The sequence below is a fragment of the Populus euphratica genome, unplaced genomic scaffold, assembly GCF_000495115.2.
Source record: "Populus euphratica unplaced genomic scaffold, PopEup_1.0 scaffold58.1, whole genome shotgun sequence".
In the NCBI taxonomy this organism is placed as follows: Eukaryota; Viridiplantae; Streptophyta; class Magnoliopsida; order Malpighiales; family Salicaceae; genus Populus; species Populus euphratica.
Window position 1 is genome coordinate 1,448,499 of NW_011499864.1, and position 16,100 is coordinate 1,464,598.

Here is a 16,100-nt window from a genome sequence, read left to right on the forward strand (position 1 = left end):
TCTATGAAATCCAATTCCAAAGTAATTTTGTAATGATTCTATGAAATCCATTTCTAAAGTAATTTGTCATAGAACTACATGATGAAAGCTGCAATGACTATGAAAAACACCGAAACACCGTGGCCTATTGTCACAGCAATTGCAAGATGAGGATCTTCAGTCATGATTCCATGACATCCAATTCCAAAGTAATTTTCCTTAGAACTACTTCTCTTATGTCAAATGCATGCACAAAAACATTCCATCAACAAAAGCATAGGAAATTTGGATGAATGTAACCAAACATCTACTACTCCCTTGCATTCCAATCAAATCACTTTGTCAAAATTCACAGCCGGCGGATCTAATTTTGAATGTACAGAATGCTGCAAACATAATCTAAATTGCTATAGGTACTCAATAAATTACTAAAGAAATTTAGCAGAAAAAAAAGCTAATAGCAGAAAATATTAAAATTCAGAACAATATCGAACCTTCAAAGCTAATCCGAAATCACAAGCCAAAAGCTTCACCAATCATATGAACAATCTTCCTTTGAGAATCTAAAATCATCTCGAGCTTCTTATTCTCCATCTCCATTCTCGACCTCTCTGTTTCTTTCATCACCTCCAACTTCTTCCTCTCCAACTTCACCATCCTCTCCGAAAAAGCCTTTATTTGCCCCGCCAACCCCATTTCCACCCCTTCTTCTCCCTCCTCCTCCTCCTCAACTTCCTCTCTCTTCCTCTTCTTTTCCGCCTCCCGCGAAACCCCTGAAGGACCACCACCCGCATACCTATTAACAATACTAGGCTTTCGGAGTATATAGTTAATGCTTCTGCTCCTCAACTTGCTTCTATACCCATAATCTTCATCATCATCATCCTCATCTTCACCTTTATCATCATCATATTCGCCAAGAACGCCATTGTTTCTGTTCCTAGTATGATAATTTTCCGGGCTGGGCACTCGAGCTAGCGGCTGCGCAGAAATGGGCAAGGGCCCGCGTTCCAAGGAGTCCATGAGATCAAAGTACTGCCAATAACAAGTGCCACCAAGAGCCATGACTCGTTTCTCATCTCGGTACCTTCTGCGGAGCTTCTCCATCTTGTGGCGGCATTGGACAGCGGATTTCGAAGGGTGGTTGTAGTCATAGCCGCAGCGGGCAGCCACAGTTACGGCTACTTCTTCCCACTGGCTAGCCTTGAGCTGACCGCGTTTTAAGGAGTACCACTTTTCTTGGTAGGCTTGGATTAGATGGATGGTTTCTTGGTGGGTCCAGGGGAGAGGCTGGGTTTTCTTGGAAGAGAGTGGCGTGGGGTTTGTCGGTGGTGAGTGTGGCGGTGGTGGTGAAGGAGATGGGGAAGGTGTGGACATTGTGGAGGATTTTTAGGGTTAGGATTTGCTGGAAGTGGTGTTTTTTGTTGGAGGTAAAATGGCTGGTGGTGGACGGAGGCGGCGACGGCGGTTAGCGGGGTGTTGGTTTATTAGGTGGGAAATTATGCCAGCTAAGCATAGAGTGTTATGGAGTTGGTGGTTAGTTAGTGGATCCAAACCCGAAACTGCTGCTGTGAGATACCTGACCCAGATATAATGCTCTTGGGCCTTCTGATTGGACTAATTTAGCCCAATTGAGATTTCAAATTTCCTAGCCCCATTTTAATTTATTAAATATTTAAAAACAGAAAGCCGAATTAATTATATATATAAAATTTCTGAAACCCTTTTTTTCTTGTTCTTTGGATAATTACCTCCTGTAATCCTTATATTTTAGATCAAGTCGTAAATTCATCTATAAGTTAAGTTATTTTTAATTTGTTCTTGAATAAATTATTAATATTTTTTTTGTTATTTTTTTATGTAAATTCTAAATTGACATCACCTGAGAAAGTAAATGCTCACTTGATTTATTAAATAAAAAACATATGATAAAAACACTTGAATTCAATGTCATATGAAAATTTATTATTTTTCAGATGTAAAAATAGTCATGTTTCAGTTTTTATATAATCATATAGATGATAAATATTTATCAAAAAAATATATTAGAAATGAATAATATGAGAATAAATTAGATGTAATTAATATTATAGAGACAATATATAATTGCATCATCTATTTTGATTAAAATCAATTGGGTTTTAACCGAGTAATGAGTGAGTTGATTGATAATAAAAAATATTACATATAAAAATAAAATATGTGAGAAAAGTCTTATTCATCAGGACTCATTGCACTGTGGATTGTAATAATGCTCAAAACGGGCACTAATCACCAAGACTCATTGCACTATAGATTGCATATTTTGTGGGGGTATTGTGTACTGCAGCCCCAAGCATAAACATCTAGCACAAGGGCAGTCATTCCTAATCACAAAAGTTCCAAGGCTGCAGGGGGGGTTACACCACATGTTGCGAACAATTGGTGTTTGAGTTGTCATGCTCTGGCACTAGGCCGAACATGTGAACCCACATATCTTGGATTCGGATGTATACCCAAAACCCAACCCAAACATTCTTGATTTTAGCAATAAAAGGACCTAAACCCCAACCCCATTGGGTTCGACCACGGACCCATCCCCAACTCTCTTGGGTTCAGGCAGGGAAGGACCCACACCAAAACCTATTTTTGGGTCCAGATGTTGACCCCAAACTCAAACCCCTTAGGTCGAACTCCAAAATCATCCCACATCCTTTTGGGTCTAGACACGGAAGTACCCTAACCATAACCCCATTTCGTCCAGAAACAAAGGGACCCAAACTCCCTTATGTCCGGCTACAAAGCCATACCCCAACCCTTTTGGGCTCGACAATGGAAGAAACCATACCTAAATTCATTTTGGGTCTAGCTGCTAACCCCAAACTCCTTGGGTACGGACTTTGAACCCATCCCAAACCCCTTTGGGTTCGAACGGAAGAGCCCAAACTCAAACCCATTTGGGTCCATATAGGAAAAAACTAGCAACCAAACTAATTTTAGGTCTTGACACGAATAACCCAAATCCAATCCCATTGGGTCGAACTTCACACCGAATCCATACCAAAAACCATTGGGTCCGAACCCCTGCCCCAACCCCAACTCATATTGGCTCCGGACACGGAAGTACCCAAACTCAAACCCTCCTAAGTTTGGACACTAAGGGACCCAAACACATACCGCATTAGGTCCGGGCATGAACCTATACCCAAATCTATTTTGGGTCTTGACAAGGAAGGACCCAAACCCAATCCCCTTGGGTCAGAACCCCACCCCACCCAAATCCCTTTAGGTCAGGACACGAACGAACCTAAACCTAAAAACTATTCGGTCCGAACCAACACCCCAACCCTAACTCATATTAGGTCACAACATGAAAGGACTTAAACCTCTTTGGGTCTAGACACAAAGGGACCCAAACTCCCTTGGATTCGCATATAGACCCAGCCCCAACCCTCTTGGGCCTGGACATGGAAAGATCCACACCCAAAACCATTTTGGGTCTAGACTAAAAATGACCTAAACCCCATTCGTTTTGGATATGCACCCATCCCACAACTCCTTTAGATCTTGACATCAACCCCACCCCAACCAATTTAGGGTCCTAACAGAGAAAGACCCAAATCCTTTTAGGTCCAGACCCACACATCAACCCAACTCATGTTGAGTTCGCACTCGGAAGGACCCAAATCTAAACCCTTTTAGGTCCGGACATGAAGAGACCCGAACTCCCTTGTATCCGGACACAAACCTAACCCCTAACTCTCTTGGGTCCGGCCACGGACCCATCCTACAACCCTTTTGGGTCCAGACAGGGAAGGACTCATTTCGAAACCCATTTTGGGTCTGAACGCTAAGCCCAAACCCAACCCACTTGGGTCTGGACTCTGAACCCAACGCAAACCCCTTTAAATCTGGACACTAAAGGACCCAAACCCCCTTGGGTATGGATATGGACCCGACCCCCAAAACCCTTGGGTTCGAACTCCAACCCTACCCCAACCCATTTGGAGTCCAGACATGTAAGGACCCAACTTTCTTAAGTCCGAACCCACACCCCTAACCTAACCTATATTGGGTCCAAACTTAAAAAGAACCCGAACTAGAATCCAAACTCAACCCTCTTGGATCCGAACATGCACCCAACCCCCAAACCTATTAGATCTGGCCACAGAATCAACCCCCAACCAATATTAGGTCATAACAAGGAAGGACTCAAACCCATTTTGGGTTTGGAAGCTGACCTCAAATCCAACCCCCTTAGGTTATCCCCAACCTAAACCTTTTTAGGTTCGAACTTGAAATGACCCACACTTAGACCATCTTGGGTTCGGACATGAACCCAGCTCCCAGCCCTTTTGGGTCCAGACTTCGACCCCACCCCAACCCCAACCTATTTTGGGTTCGGGCACAGAAGGATCCAAATCCCCTTGGGTCATGACACTAACCTAACTTAAACCCCCTTAGGTCAAACAAGGTCCCACCACCCAACCCTTTTGGGTTAAACATAGACCCATCACCCTACCCTTTGAGTCCAGCCATGGAAGGAACCAAACCCCAACTCCTTAGGTCCAGACACGGCTCCAAACCCAACTCATTTGGGTCCAACCAAAAACCTCCACCCTTTTAGATCCGGACTTCAACGGTCCTCACCCCTTGAGTTCGACTGCGAACCAAACCCCTTTAATCCAGCATCCTAACCCAATTCTCTTGAATCTGCCTTATCACCAAATTTCTTAGGATCTTATATTTTTTTGATATTTTTATGGAAATAAAAAGCTGCCCTATAGTAGCACAGCATTGCGTAAACATATCACCTTGTATTAACTGTTGTTAGATGATAGATGAGAGAAATACTTTTTAGAATTCACTTTGGAGAAAAAAACAGAAAAAAATTAAAAATTTATAATTCATAAAAAAATAATAAAAATATTTATATAAATTTCTCTTGGGTCAAAAAATTAACTAATAATATATTACTAATTACTCTCTCCCCTAGTCATGAATACATTTTGCAAACAAAACATTACACCGAAGAAATAGAAAATAAATATTCATGCTCAAATATCAAAAGAGTATTCCAGCCCCAATTCACAACAAACAAACAAAACAAAAAACAGCCCGCCACACATGGGCGATTGTTTGTATCGATTCTGGAAGTGAACAACATTATCAGGAGCAGCAGTTCATTTCCTATCGAAAAGAATCAGAGCACAACGTTTCAGTGGCACCACATGTTCATGTCAAAAAGGTATAATGGTATTTCAAAATTGCCTCGGGGTAAAATTTCTGTAATACATCCATCTTGCCTCTATTTCCAAAATGAGTATTCAATATTAAATGTAATTGAGTAATAAGTAATCTATCGTATCAACTTGAGGAAACGAAGAACTCATGTTTTCATGCTATGTACAGGAAAAAAAAAAAAAAAAACATGAGGAGCATTGTACAGGTGTGACGGCGTCGGCAAACCTATCTGAAAGAATTTGATATCTTCATGGCTGGGTGAAGAGCAGCGTTCTGTTTCTGTGGAGGGTAAAACCCATGGACAGACAGAGATAAGGCTATGTATTGCAGAGACTCCATTTGAATCCGCTGAGGTAATTCGTACCCAGCAGTCACTGTATTCTTGAGAATCATCAAGCATTGCATCATACTTCACTTTTCAACAAAATGCAGCTATCTTTCTGGAGGAAAGTACTTGCAATTTCTAGGCCAACAAGAGTTTGCTGCTCCCTGCAGTTGTCGAATCATTATTTTGTAAGCATGCATATCTTGTCTGACTAGCCTTGCATGGGACGAGATTATCAGATGCTCATAATACGAGCAATAAAAATAAAGACTGGCAAAAAAATTGTAAAACTTGTGTCTGTACAAAGTAGGAAACCTTTGACATGAAAGGGATATTCATCCGATAGTGAAGACGTGGACACGTGTGCTGATACAAGAACTATGTTCTCTCAGTTCTTTTATGTTGATTCATTTATTTTTATAGATGATATTTCCTTTTATCCCTGATGGCATTTCAACTCGCTATCAGTACAACTTCTTGAATACACAGGGCTCTGAAATAATTACCTTAAGAGAGACAGTCACTATGATAGTTAAAGCTGAGTGATAGAAACAGGTTGAATCTTGTCTTGTGAATTTGAAAAACTTACAGCTAAGCTGTTCCCCTTTAGACTCTCCAGTGATTCTGCGAGCTCCACTTGTCTCGATGCAGTTGCGAGTAGTGCCTGCAAAATAAAAGCTACAGATTTTTAGTCTACAAAGAAAAATGAAGACAATTTCTGGAAGCGCAACAAAATTCAGAACAGAACCTATTTTCCTTACACAAGGATAACTTACTCTCTTTGTCTTCTGTAGATCATGCTCTATAGATTTAATGCGACTCAATGACTCAAGAAGCATGTCCTCTTTCTCAGGAGGAATTCTGGTTGGCTTGCTACCTAGCTCATTAACCATTGTTTCTAAATTTTGCAGTCTCTGCCAGCACGGATGAAGCGGTTCTTCTTTTATTTCCTGCAAAACACCTTGCACTTGAGAACTTGAATCTTCCAATAGTGAGTCACGCTGGTTTTTCAGTTGACTGTCTCTTTGTGATGAAAGAGCTCTCCCTATCCCTGGGAGTTTAAGATACATCCATAGTAACAAGTTGAGCACAAACTGCACCAAAAGGCTTGCTGTTTGAGGAATAAATTTCTTCAGCAGCATTCTTGGAGTAACATCATTAGCTGAATCATCTGAAAGAAATTACCACATCATGAATTTATAGATGCAGAAGCTAAATTTATAGTTGTTACACTAAGCATCGTCGCTCATGAGCAGCTTTTCTGTTGAGAGAGGAAAAGACAACAATGAAACCCAATGTACCAAAAATTGGTAACTATGCAACAAAAGAAAACAATTTCAACAGATCAAACAGCAAAGAAACATGTCTCTTAGTCTCTTACAGGTCGATCTATTTCAAATTGAAAAAACAATTCAGACCTTTAAGTACTGAGAAATGTTGTCTGGCTAGTCTTTGAATGCACAAACAAACATTTAAAGCAATGCTTGAAGCCTTCCTGCTATATGTCACTTGAAATACAACAAAAAATTGGACATCATCCTTGGTGCTTTCTTTTTTTTTTTTTTACTGAAAAGCGAGATATAATTTTATTAGAGATTAAATGATAAAAGTGAGCCCAAGACGCCACCCTCGTGTAAGGGTACCACTGAATTACAAGCCCATGAGTGCTAATTTAATTAACATACGGAGTCATTTAGCAAATGAGCAGAGATGTACAAGATCTGGGTCTGATGCCACTACTAGAAAGCATTTGGAACCTATTATCTGATGAGCAGGCATCAGGTATCACTTGAAACAAGAAAATCCAGATTGCAATTTCATCATGAACTAGATCATTTGATGTGAAACAGCCACCTCAATAATGATACAAAGTTGAACAAAAAGGAAAATTGTCAAGTCACCTACTCATTGAACTAGAATCTTTGACTCTGGTAGCATTGTTTTCAACCAAGCTGTGGACAGAAGCAGAATCACCCATCCTTCCCTAGTACAACATAGGAGCAAGTAGGAGTTATAATTACACGTCAATATAATTGCTCAGTGGGGTACTGAAATTCAATGAGCCCAATAAATTCATTCATCCTAAAGGCATAGTATATCACAGTATTCTACTGTACTGATATATTATTCAATCAAACATTCAAACGGAACTGGAATAAATTATCATTCAAATCTAATGATCAAACCTGTCCCATATTCCAGTGCAGATAGCACATACTTAATTCCTTATTTTATAGAAAAATCTTGTGAAAACAACAGTGAGATCTTTGGTTTCTACCTTTAACATTCCACAACACTGGAAGGTATTTTACAAATTTGGCATTAAACAAAACAAATCATTTTGACTGCCTCTGCTTAAAATTTTGTTTTGAATTCAAATTGTGCAAGCTCTGCATGTGAATTATTTGAAATTTGTAAAGAAATAATACAAAAATTTACAATAAAAAACTTCTAATATGAGTGATTGTCCTAGCATTCAATTTTTGTATGCAATAGTTTTAAAGTGCAAAAAATGTTGTGATGCTTCTTTTAGCTGATGTAAAATCTTTATTTTTGCCTAAATATATGTGGAAACTTCAAACCATCTTTTAACAAAACTTATGATGACAAATACTCAAATTCACAACAAAACAATGACAATTCATATTGTAATCTAACGGCACCACAATGAAGACGCAGAGAAACATGTTCTAGTTTGTGTGCACAAGAGTGATGGTCAAAAAAATATTTGTCATATGAGAAAAAGATCTATTTAACATAAAACAAAACACACATTTACATAGAAAACTAACAAGTTAATTTTTTTATTTAAAATAGAAGTGAAACACATTCAGGTCTCTATGAAAAAATAAATGAATTTGATTGTAACAAGAACTAATTCGACTGTAACAAAAACTAATTTTTATAAGAGATTATTGCATGGCAAGCAGAACAGCAATTACTAAATGGGTGCTTCTATTGCCTAATTATATTATGTTTTATGTCGGAAGTATTAATAAATGGCATTATCCCATGTATACACATATTAGTAGTGGGGTTATTTAAGTATTAAAAAAACGTTATCAAGGGCAGAACATAGTCATTCAAAAGTTTTTAAAATGATGGTGCCTTTATATATAGTTATGGATGATAGGTATTTTTGCAACTTGTCACACAACTTCCAGAAAAAGAAGAAATTTTAACTTCAGAAAAAGAAGAAATTTCAAAACCATGCATTAAAAGGGATAGTTATGTTAAACATGATCGCAGATCAGACAAATCTGTGGAAACCCATTTATGAAAGAGTCAAGATTTAGTTATCCTTTAGTATGCCCTATATTATTTTTCAGTTCCTTCAGCATTTCTTTATCCTTTTCCCTCTTTCGCTAGCAAACAGTGTGAAATTAAAATACAAGCGGATCATTTACTGGAAAGTAGATTTAAATTTATTAGTAAACTACTATAAAGCTTGGGGAATAACCAATAGATGACATCAACCAAAATATTATATTAAGAATCAATCCAATATGGCTGGAGTTAAAAGAGAAACCAGAAAGAAATCAGAAAAAACATACTTCATCTGAAAGTGGCAATGGTTGAATGAAGTCAGAGGCATTTGGCCTCGTGTCTGAGCATGAATCAGGAGAGCAGATTTCACTTCTTGAAACCTGCATAATGAATAGCATATTTAATACACAAGTAAAAGATAGCTAAAGAAAACTGAAAGTCATTTATTATCCCGAAACTGACCTTGGAAGCAAACAACTTGATTTCAAAATCGTCTTCATCAAAAGAACTATTCATTTTTCTCAAATATATTGCTTCTCCAGCATGTACCAACTGCAAGACAAAGATTCCAATCACACAAGTTTCTAGAACATAAATAGATGGTATAACATTGCAACGGTTTTGAAGTTTATGATTCCCAAACATGAATAGTCACAAAAGATCCTTGCTATTTTATGCGTGATACTGAAAAGGATCGTACTTTCATTATTTCTGGATCCTTCCACGGGCCCTTGTCAGATCTTAGGCAACCACCTTCATTTGGGCATGAGCAGGTTCCACCAAGAAATTCAGGAAGCTGGCTGTTTTACAAGAAAATGCCAAAGTTCAGAGTTATAAAGCTTATAAATCATCTGTATTCTGACTGCAAAAGCAGGATGACATATACCAAACCTTGAGTCTATAACTTCCAACAACTTATTTTGGAACTTGTTGCCTAGAACCTGTGGACCAGATAAGGATGATTTTAATTAGTCTACACAGCTTGCTAGAGTAATAGAAAAACTATATATCAAAAGTCTTGTACATTTATCTTTGCAGTAGTCTTCGGGTCAAGAAAGCTTTTTGCTGTGTTCCATAGCAGTTTGAATCCACTACCAGCATTAACAATGAACATCTGATGTAATGTCTGTTGGACATAAGTTAGCAGAAAAAAAACATTCAGCAAATGAAAGAACCATTAACTCAGATAATTTTTTTCACATTAGGTTTCAATTTAACAATATTAAATCACCTCGGGATAGTTGTCACCATCAATTTTTTGCATGTGCATAACTAGATCATGAGCAACCTTGCCGAAGCTCATCCAGTTCTGGATAAATCAAATAACAAATCAAGAAAGGACAGCATGCTATATAAAGTGTTTCTTAGGTAGTAGAAAAAAATTAAAATAGATACTTTAACAAGCTATGAATTTACCAGCCCATGGACGTCCAAAATTGTTATTGTAGAATCTATGTGCCTCTTAGCTGCTATAGAACATGCAGGGAATTTCTCAGTGAAAGCCTTCTCAAACCCCTGGACATGATATTTCAAAAATCTCTCCACAGTGGTAACTCTCATTAACTTGCTTGGTTCAATTTTGCCAGTTCTTTCAATATAAACAGGTCGACCCTCTTTGTCTACACCATGGTAACCATGAGGATAATAACTTTGAACCTCTTCATATTCATCGTATACAAAATCCTAAAAATCACACAAACATGTTGTACATCTGTTAGAACCTTTAAGAAATAATATTATAGAATCAAAATCACAGCGGCTACCATAGTTTTATAATCCAGTCAAGAAGGCAAGACCCATTTTCTTAATCACAGTCCTGATACAGTCTAAATGTCGAAGACTACCATGATTTTCTAATCCAATCAAGAAGGCAAGCCCCATTTCTTAATCTCAGTCCTGATACAGTCTAAATGTCAAAGACCATTACCTCATCATCTCTAAAACATATCCTATTCGACAAAAGTAAGTGAATAACATCGCAACGAAACTTTACCTGTATTATCGAATCTACCCCGTACTCTCTTCTCCAGTTGAGCATTTCTGACCACATCAGCACCGTTTTATCAAGGTCAAATTTCCTTGCTTTCAAAAACCTGCAGATGCGCGCACATTTTTCCATGCCCAATTATTATAATAATATAAGAATAGCACTAATCATGTTACCAAAATTCATCCGAAGTCTAATGCTATAAGATAAGTTAAGCTTCATCTCACTAGCTTGGGTTTAAAAAGTTATAATAAAAATTAAAATTAAAAGAAATTACCTCAATAAAGTGTGGTAATCATCATGTCGAGGGGGAAGAAGGTCTTTGGAGATCAAAACGAGGCGAAATGCATTGACAGCCTGTTCCTCCTTTGCATCTCTAACATCGTTGATAGTAATCGCAGCATACCTGCAATCCGCAACACGCTTCCCACGCTTCCTTAGCGTATGCGTGAGCTTAGTGGATGCACTCATTGCCTTTTTCGTCAAAGATCTAGCCTTCTTCCTTCGCTGATGCTGCTGCTGCTTCTCGTCCTCTGACGTCTCCAGATCCATTCCTTTCCCTTTGTCACTTTCTTCACTCCTCAAAATCACCTCCCCTGAAATCACACCATATCACATTCGCATTGTCAAGATTAACCGAATCTCTCCTTTGCTTTCACCTCAATTTTCATAGCAGTCAAAAAGATTCTCCGTAAAATAAACGCAACGCGTGGAATTTTTCACCTGTCATTTCCTTTACTATTCTGTTATCGGATCTGCTGGATCTGGAAGATTCCAAAATCGATAGAATTTAGGATGAACCAGAAACAGAAAAACAAAGAAAATCGGAATAAATTTTTTTTAAAAAAAATCAATCATAAACAGAATAATTGAAGTGACATTGACGCTTGAGCTGATCGCTGATCAAAGATCGAAGAATAATCGACGATACCTTCGATGAAACGGCATTAAGAAGACGATGAAACGGCGTTCAAAGATTGCGATTTACAAATATGATGGTGTGCGAGGTGCTATGCTATATACAAACGCGCGTGTTGTATATGGAAGGGAGAGGTGTGGTGGTGCTTTGAGATTTCAGGAAATGTATTTTATTTTGCCTTCCTTTTTAGCTTGTTAGTTAACACCCAAGCAAGCTAGGAAGGCGGGCTTTTCTTTTCCCTTTTGTTTTTTTTTTTTTTTTTCTCTATCAATTAATCAAGAATCAATGAAATTGCTTTTCCATTACGATCCCCCCCCCCCCCCCCCCCCCCCCCCACAAAATAACTCGTTTATATATATATATATATATATATATAAACTCAAAATAATATTATTTTAATGAGAAATTAAATTGACTTGCTAATCTACAGGTCCACCCAGCAACTTAAATCTCGGGCTGCATCAGATCACCAATCAAATCTTGTAACCATGTGTATATAAGATAATAATATTTATGGTAGGGATTATTTTTAGATCAGTTTATGTACTTATCTAGATTAATTTATTTTTTAAATATTTTAAAAATTCATTTTCCTAGATTAATTTATTTCTTAAAAAATCATTTTCCAATTTCTATGATCAAAGATAAGAACTCAACGAGTTAAAAAAAAAAAAACAGCATACTTTATTTTATTTTATTTCTTTCTTTCTTTCTCTCTGGAATATAATATTACGAAATAATAGGAGTAATAATTAGGAGGAGGAGGAGGAGGAAGCAAGCAGCGGTTGCTTTCGGCTGAATGAGAACTAGCAGGATTGTCTTTATCAATTTGAAGGGAAGTAGCAGAGAAACAGACCCGCAAACATACAATTTGCCGTTCCCGTCAACTTAGGAACCCTAGCCTGGCGTTTGATTGTTTGTTTGTTTCTTCTCTTGGCGGTTCTGTTTAGTTGCCGCCTGTGAACGGAGGGCATTCTAGTTTTTGGAAGGAGGTTGGTGGTATTTTAACATTTACACATTCTTTTCGGCAAGCGTTGGTTAGTTAGTGATTTGGGATATAAAAGAATTATACTCTAAATATAAAAGTATACTTGATTAAAGAGACAAAAATAAAAATATCAAGATAAATTTATTTGTAATATGATTTTAAAATGAGTTTTTATATTTAAAAATAGAAGGTATAGAAAAAACATATCTTTAAAAATAATATTTATTATTAGTTTTTTCTTAGAATATATTTGTAAAAAGCTCTCAACTCTAAAATTATTTAATAAAAACATATAATAATAAAAATAATTATTATTGTAATTTTAAAATTCATCTCGGTGATCAATTAGAGACAAAGTTTGAGTCATGCGTAAAGTTAACTCAAATTAACACAAAAATAAAAATGATTATTATTATATTTTTAAAACCACTCGGGACAATCTTCGAGCCATGAGTGGGGTTGAAAAGTGATTATTATCATAATTTTAAAATTTAATTTGGAGATTCACCTAGGGCAAGACCTGAATCACATATCCGGAGGATCAACCTGATATCATCCCAAGTCAATATAAAAATAAATGCAAATATTATCATGCTTTTTAAACTCGAATTGAGACTTAACTGAAGACAAGGTTCATGTCACTTATCTAGAGGCTCAACTTGGTCAACCTAATTTTTTTTAAAAAATAATCAAGGTAATCTTATTTTGACCACCAAAGAATTTCAAAAAAGTCAATAGGCTTTTGACCTATATTTTATATTATGTTAACCTGATTTTTTGACTGGATCATGTTAAGTCAATCCTTCCTCTATTATTAAAAAACTTGAACCAATCCAAATCCCAAGTCGACCTTCCAAGTTAGTCTTGGTTTTATAACTAAAATTATTATAATATTATTGCTTTCAACTCTCAATATAAACTAGAGCAACAAAAAATAATATCTAATTATTTTTTAAAATATATAAGTTTGATAGTAGTGCATATTAAGGGTACAATATATATTTTTATATTTTATCTTATCAACCATAACTAAATATAATAGATAGACAGTCATTTTGTCTTGTGTACAATTATCAAACACAATTATGTTATTATTTTTATTTTTTTTGTCTTGTCTTCCCTATCTCTATTATCTATATCTTTTATATCTTAAAACAATAACTAAATGTTACCCGTATTTGTATATTTATTGTTATTTCTTATATTCAACACATAACATGTTTATAAAAGGAGCAATGATTGAGATTGTAGCTATAAAACTAGACTTGTAACTCATGTTACATTGTGGGCTTGCCAATTTGTTTTTAATGTATAATATGGATATTTAGGCAACGATAGTATTTATAAAGAAGTAAGAAAAACCCAATGCTCGAATTATTTCAACAAGATCGAGTCATGTAATAGTCTAATTTAAATAATAGACAATGATAGCATACAAAATATACAAGAAATATTTGTTAACAGTTAATTAAAACAAATAAGCTGCAAACATCATACTTTAAAGAAAAATAAAGAAAATATTGTTAGAAACTCATCATCATTATACCATGGATGATATCCACCACCACGAAACCTTGATGAGATGGTCCTAACCTCATTGCAAAATAGTGCATGACAATATTAAAAAAGCCATATAGGTCACAAAAACAACACCACGAGAGAAAAAGCAACAAAAAAATGAGTGATCATCCTTCTATATTTAACTAATCAATTATATTTAGCTAAAGAATAAAACTTATTTATATAAATGAACCTAATAAAAAAATAAATAATAAGACATAAGAGAACCCAATCAAATAAAAAAAGACATGGAAAGTTGAAAAAAATAGAGCTTAATCTTTAATTGAATAAATACCAAATAATAAAATTGAAAAAAATATTATATTTAAAAAATATCAAACAAAACAAATAGATCCCAAATGACCCCTTGAACTGTATTCATTTTCAAATTTTGCAACTAGTGAAATTCTAGATATAGGTTTAACTAAAAAGCTAAAATCCAAATAAATTAAAAGTTGAAAGACAAAATCGAGTAAAAAAAAATTAAAAAACTTTATAAAAAAATAATCAAAAAAATCAGGATAAAATCTACTAAGAAATAAATCATGGAGAGTGAAATAAAAAAAAAATCAAATAAAAAAATTATCTCAGATTATATTTATAATAATTAAAAAACTAAAGATCAAATATGATAAAACAAGGACTTGAATGAGGATACAATTGAACTAAAATTTTAGTTTCATAAATTATGTAAAATAAAGCGAACAATAACCAGAAAAACATGAACTAAATAAAAAAAATAAAAACTTTAATGGTTGATTAAAAAAATTGCAGGGCAAACACAAAGACTGGGAAGATAAAGGAAATAAATGAGAAGAAAAAAAAATAGACATCACTAACAAATCAACGAACTTATCAATGCATGCATTGCTTTTTACAGAGAACACACCGAGACACGTCAAAAGCAACTCGGAAATAGCAATTTTGGTTGAACAAATTGTATAAGTAGTCCTAAAACGGTGAAGAGGCTAACAAGTTTATACATGCTTCAACATATTTTTTTAAAATAAAACATTTAGATAACCTCACCCTAACTCATTAATTTTTTTTTTTAAAGAAACAAAATCTCATAAATACCTTTTAACCCAATGGTTAAATTATTTGGCCTTAAAGACATCAAGATTTTTTTTATTGCGTAACAAAAATTAAAATTAAAGAAAGACTGCCCATTGTCAGTTAATTTTATTTTTTATTTTTTCCATTTCAAGGGTGAATAGGTTGTTTTAGTGTGCTAAAGTAACCCTCGGAATAAGGTAAAAATATTATTTATTTTAAAGGTAGTGATTAGGAGGAGCCTAATCATAATACATCGATATGTGATTGAGGATTCTTTTCATGGATAGTGTAATCCCGAGAGGAAGATTCAAATCCAAACTTTCCAACTATAGCTTTTATTTATTAATCATAGAAAGATTGCTTTTAAATTTTCCTTCCGCTTTTTACATATAAATATCCAATGACTTCATGATACCTTATTCCTCGTAGTTTATTAAAATAAATAAAATACTCTATGCAGTATAGAAAATAATAAAATATCTATTGACCACGTTTAATTTAATGGTATTTTGCTTTAAAAAATATATTATTTTCTTCTCAATTTTTTCATCTTGTCTGTTTTCTAGAAAAATAAATTGAGAAGAAACAAGAAATAATTAAGCTATAAATGGACTAAAAATATACAAATTAGATATATAATTTAGAAAAAAAAGATAAGTAAAATATTTTTAATTTTTTTTATCAATAATCAAAATTATTGAAAAGTATTTAATCATGTAAAAAAACATTTAAAAGAAAACATGTTAAGCATGAAAAACAAGTACTTTTGAATTGCCATGCAATACCCGAGTTTTTT

At 35.2% G+C, this 16,100-nt stretch overlaps 2 protein-coding genes across 2 annotated transcripts; both read right to left on the reverse strand.

Annotated features, from left to right (window-relative positions):
- Nucleotides 1-130: 130 nt before the first annotated feature.
- Nucleotides 131-1,543, reverse strand: LOC105125771 (Homeodomain-like superfamily protein). The gene has a single exon (XM_011026366.1). It carries the CDS (start codon nt 1,354-1,356, stop codon nt 493-495), a length of 864 nt encoding a protein of 287 aa, XP_011024668.1. The 5' UTR covers nt 1,357-1,543; the 3' UTR covers nt 131-492.
- Nucleotides 1,544-5,192: 3,649 nt separating this feature from the next.
- LOC105125772 (Sec14p-like phosphatidylinositol transfer family protein) lies at nt 5,193-12,018 on the reverse strand. Its single transcript, XM_011026367.1, has 15 exons — nt 11,713-12,018; nt 11,505-11,545; nt 11,059-11,377; nt 10,788-10,887; nt 10,211-10,477; nt 10,026-10,103; nt 9,819-9,920; nt 9,686-9,735; nt 9,495-9,594; nt 9,257-9,346; nt 9,082-9,174; nt 7,433-7,511; nt 6,304-6,698; nt 6,117-6,191; nt 5,193-5,691 (listed from the first exon to the last, which is right to left on the reverse strand). Exons 1-15 carry the CDS (start codon nt 11,727-11,729, stop codon nt 5,635-5,637), a joined length of 1,863 nt encoding a protein of 620 aa, XP_011024669.1. The 5' UTR covers nt 11,730-12,018; the 3' UTR covers nt 5,193-5,634.
- Nucleotides 12,019-16,100: the final 4,082 nt, after the last annotated feature.

What these genes read in the sequence shown, in the direction of transcription:
- LOC105125771 (XM_011026366.1), bottom strand. Translation starts at nt 1,356, where the DNA reads ATGTCCACACCTTCCCCATCTCCTTCACCACCACCGCCACACTCACCA.
- LOC105125772 (XM_011026367.1), bottom strand. An exon ending in AGACTACTGCAAAGATAAAT is followed by an intron (nt 9,736 to 9,818) that starts GTACAAGACTTT and finishes TCTGGTCCACAG; the next exon opens with GTTCTAGGCAACAAGTTCCA. An exon ending in TAAAGGGGAACAGCTTAGCT is followed by an intron (nt 5,692 to 6,116) that starts GTAAGTTTTTCA and finishes CGACAACTGCAG; the next exon opens with GGAGCAGCAAACTCTTGTTG.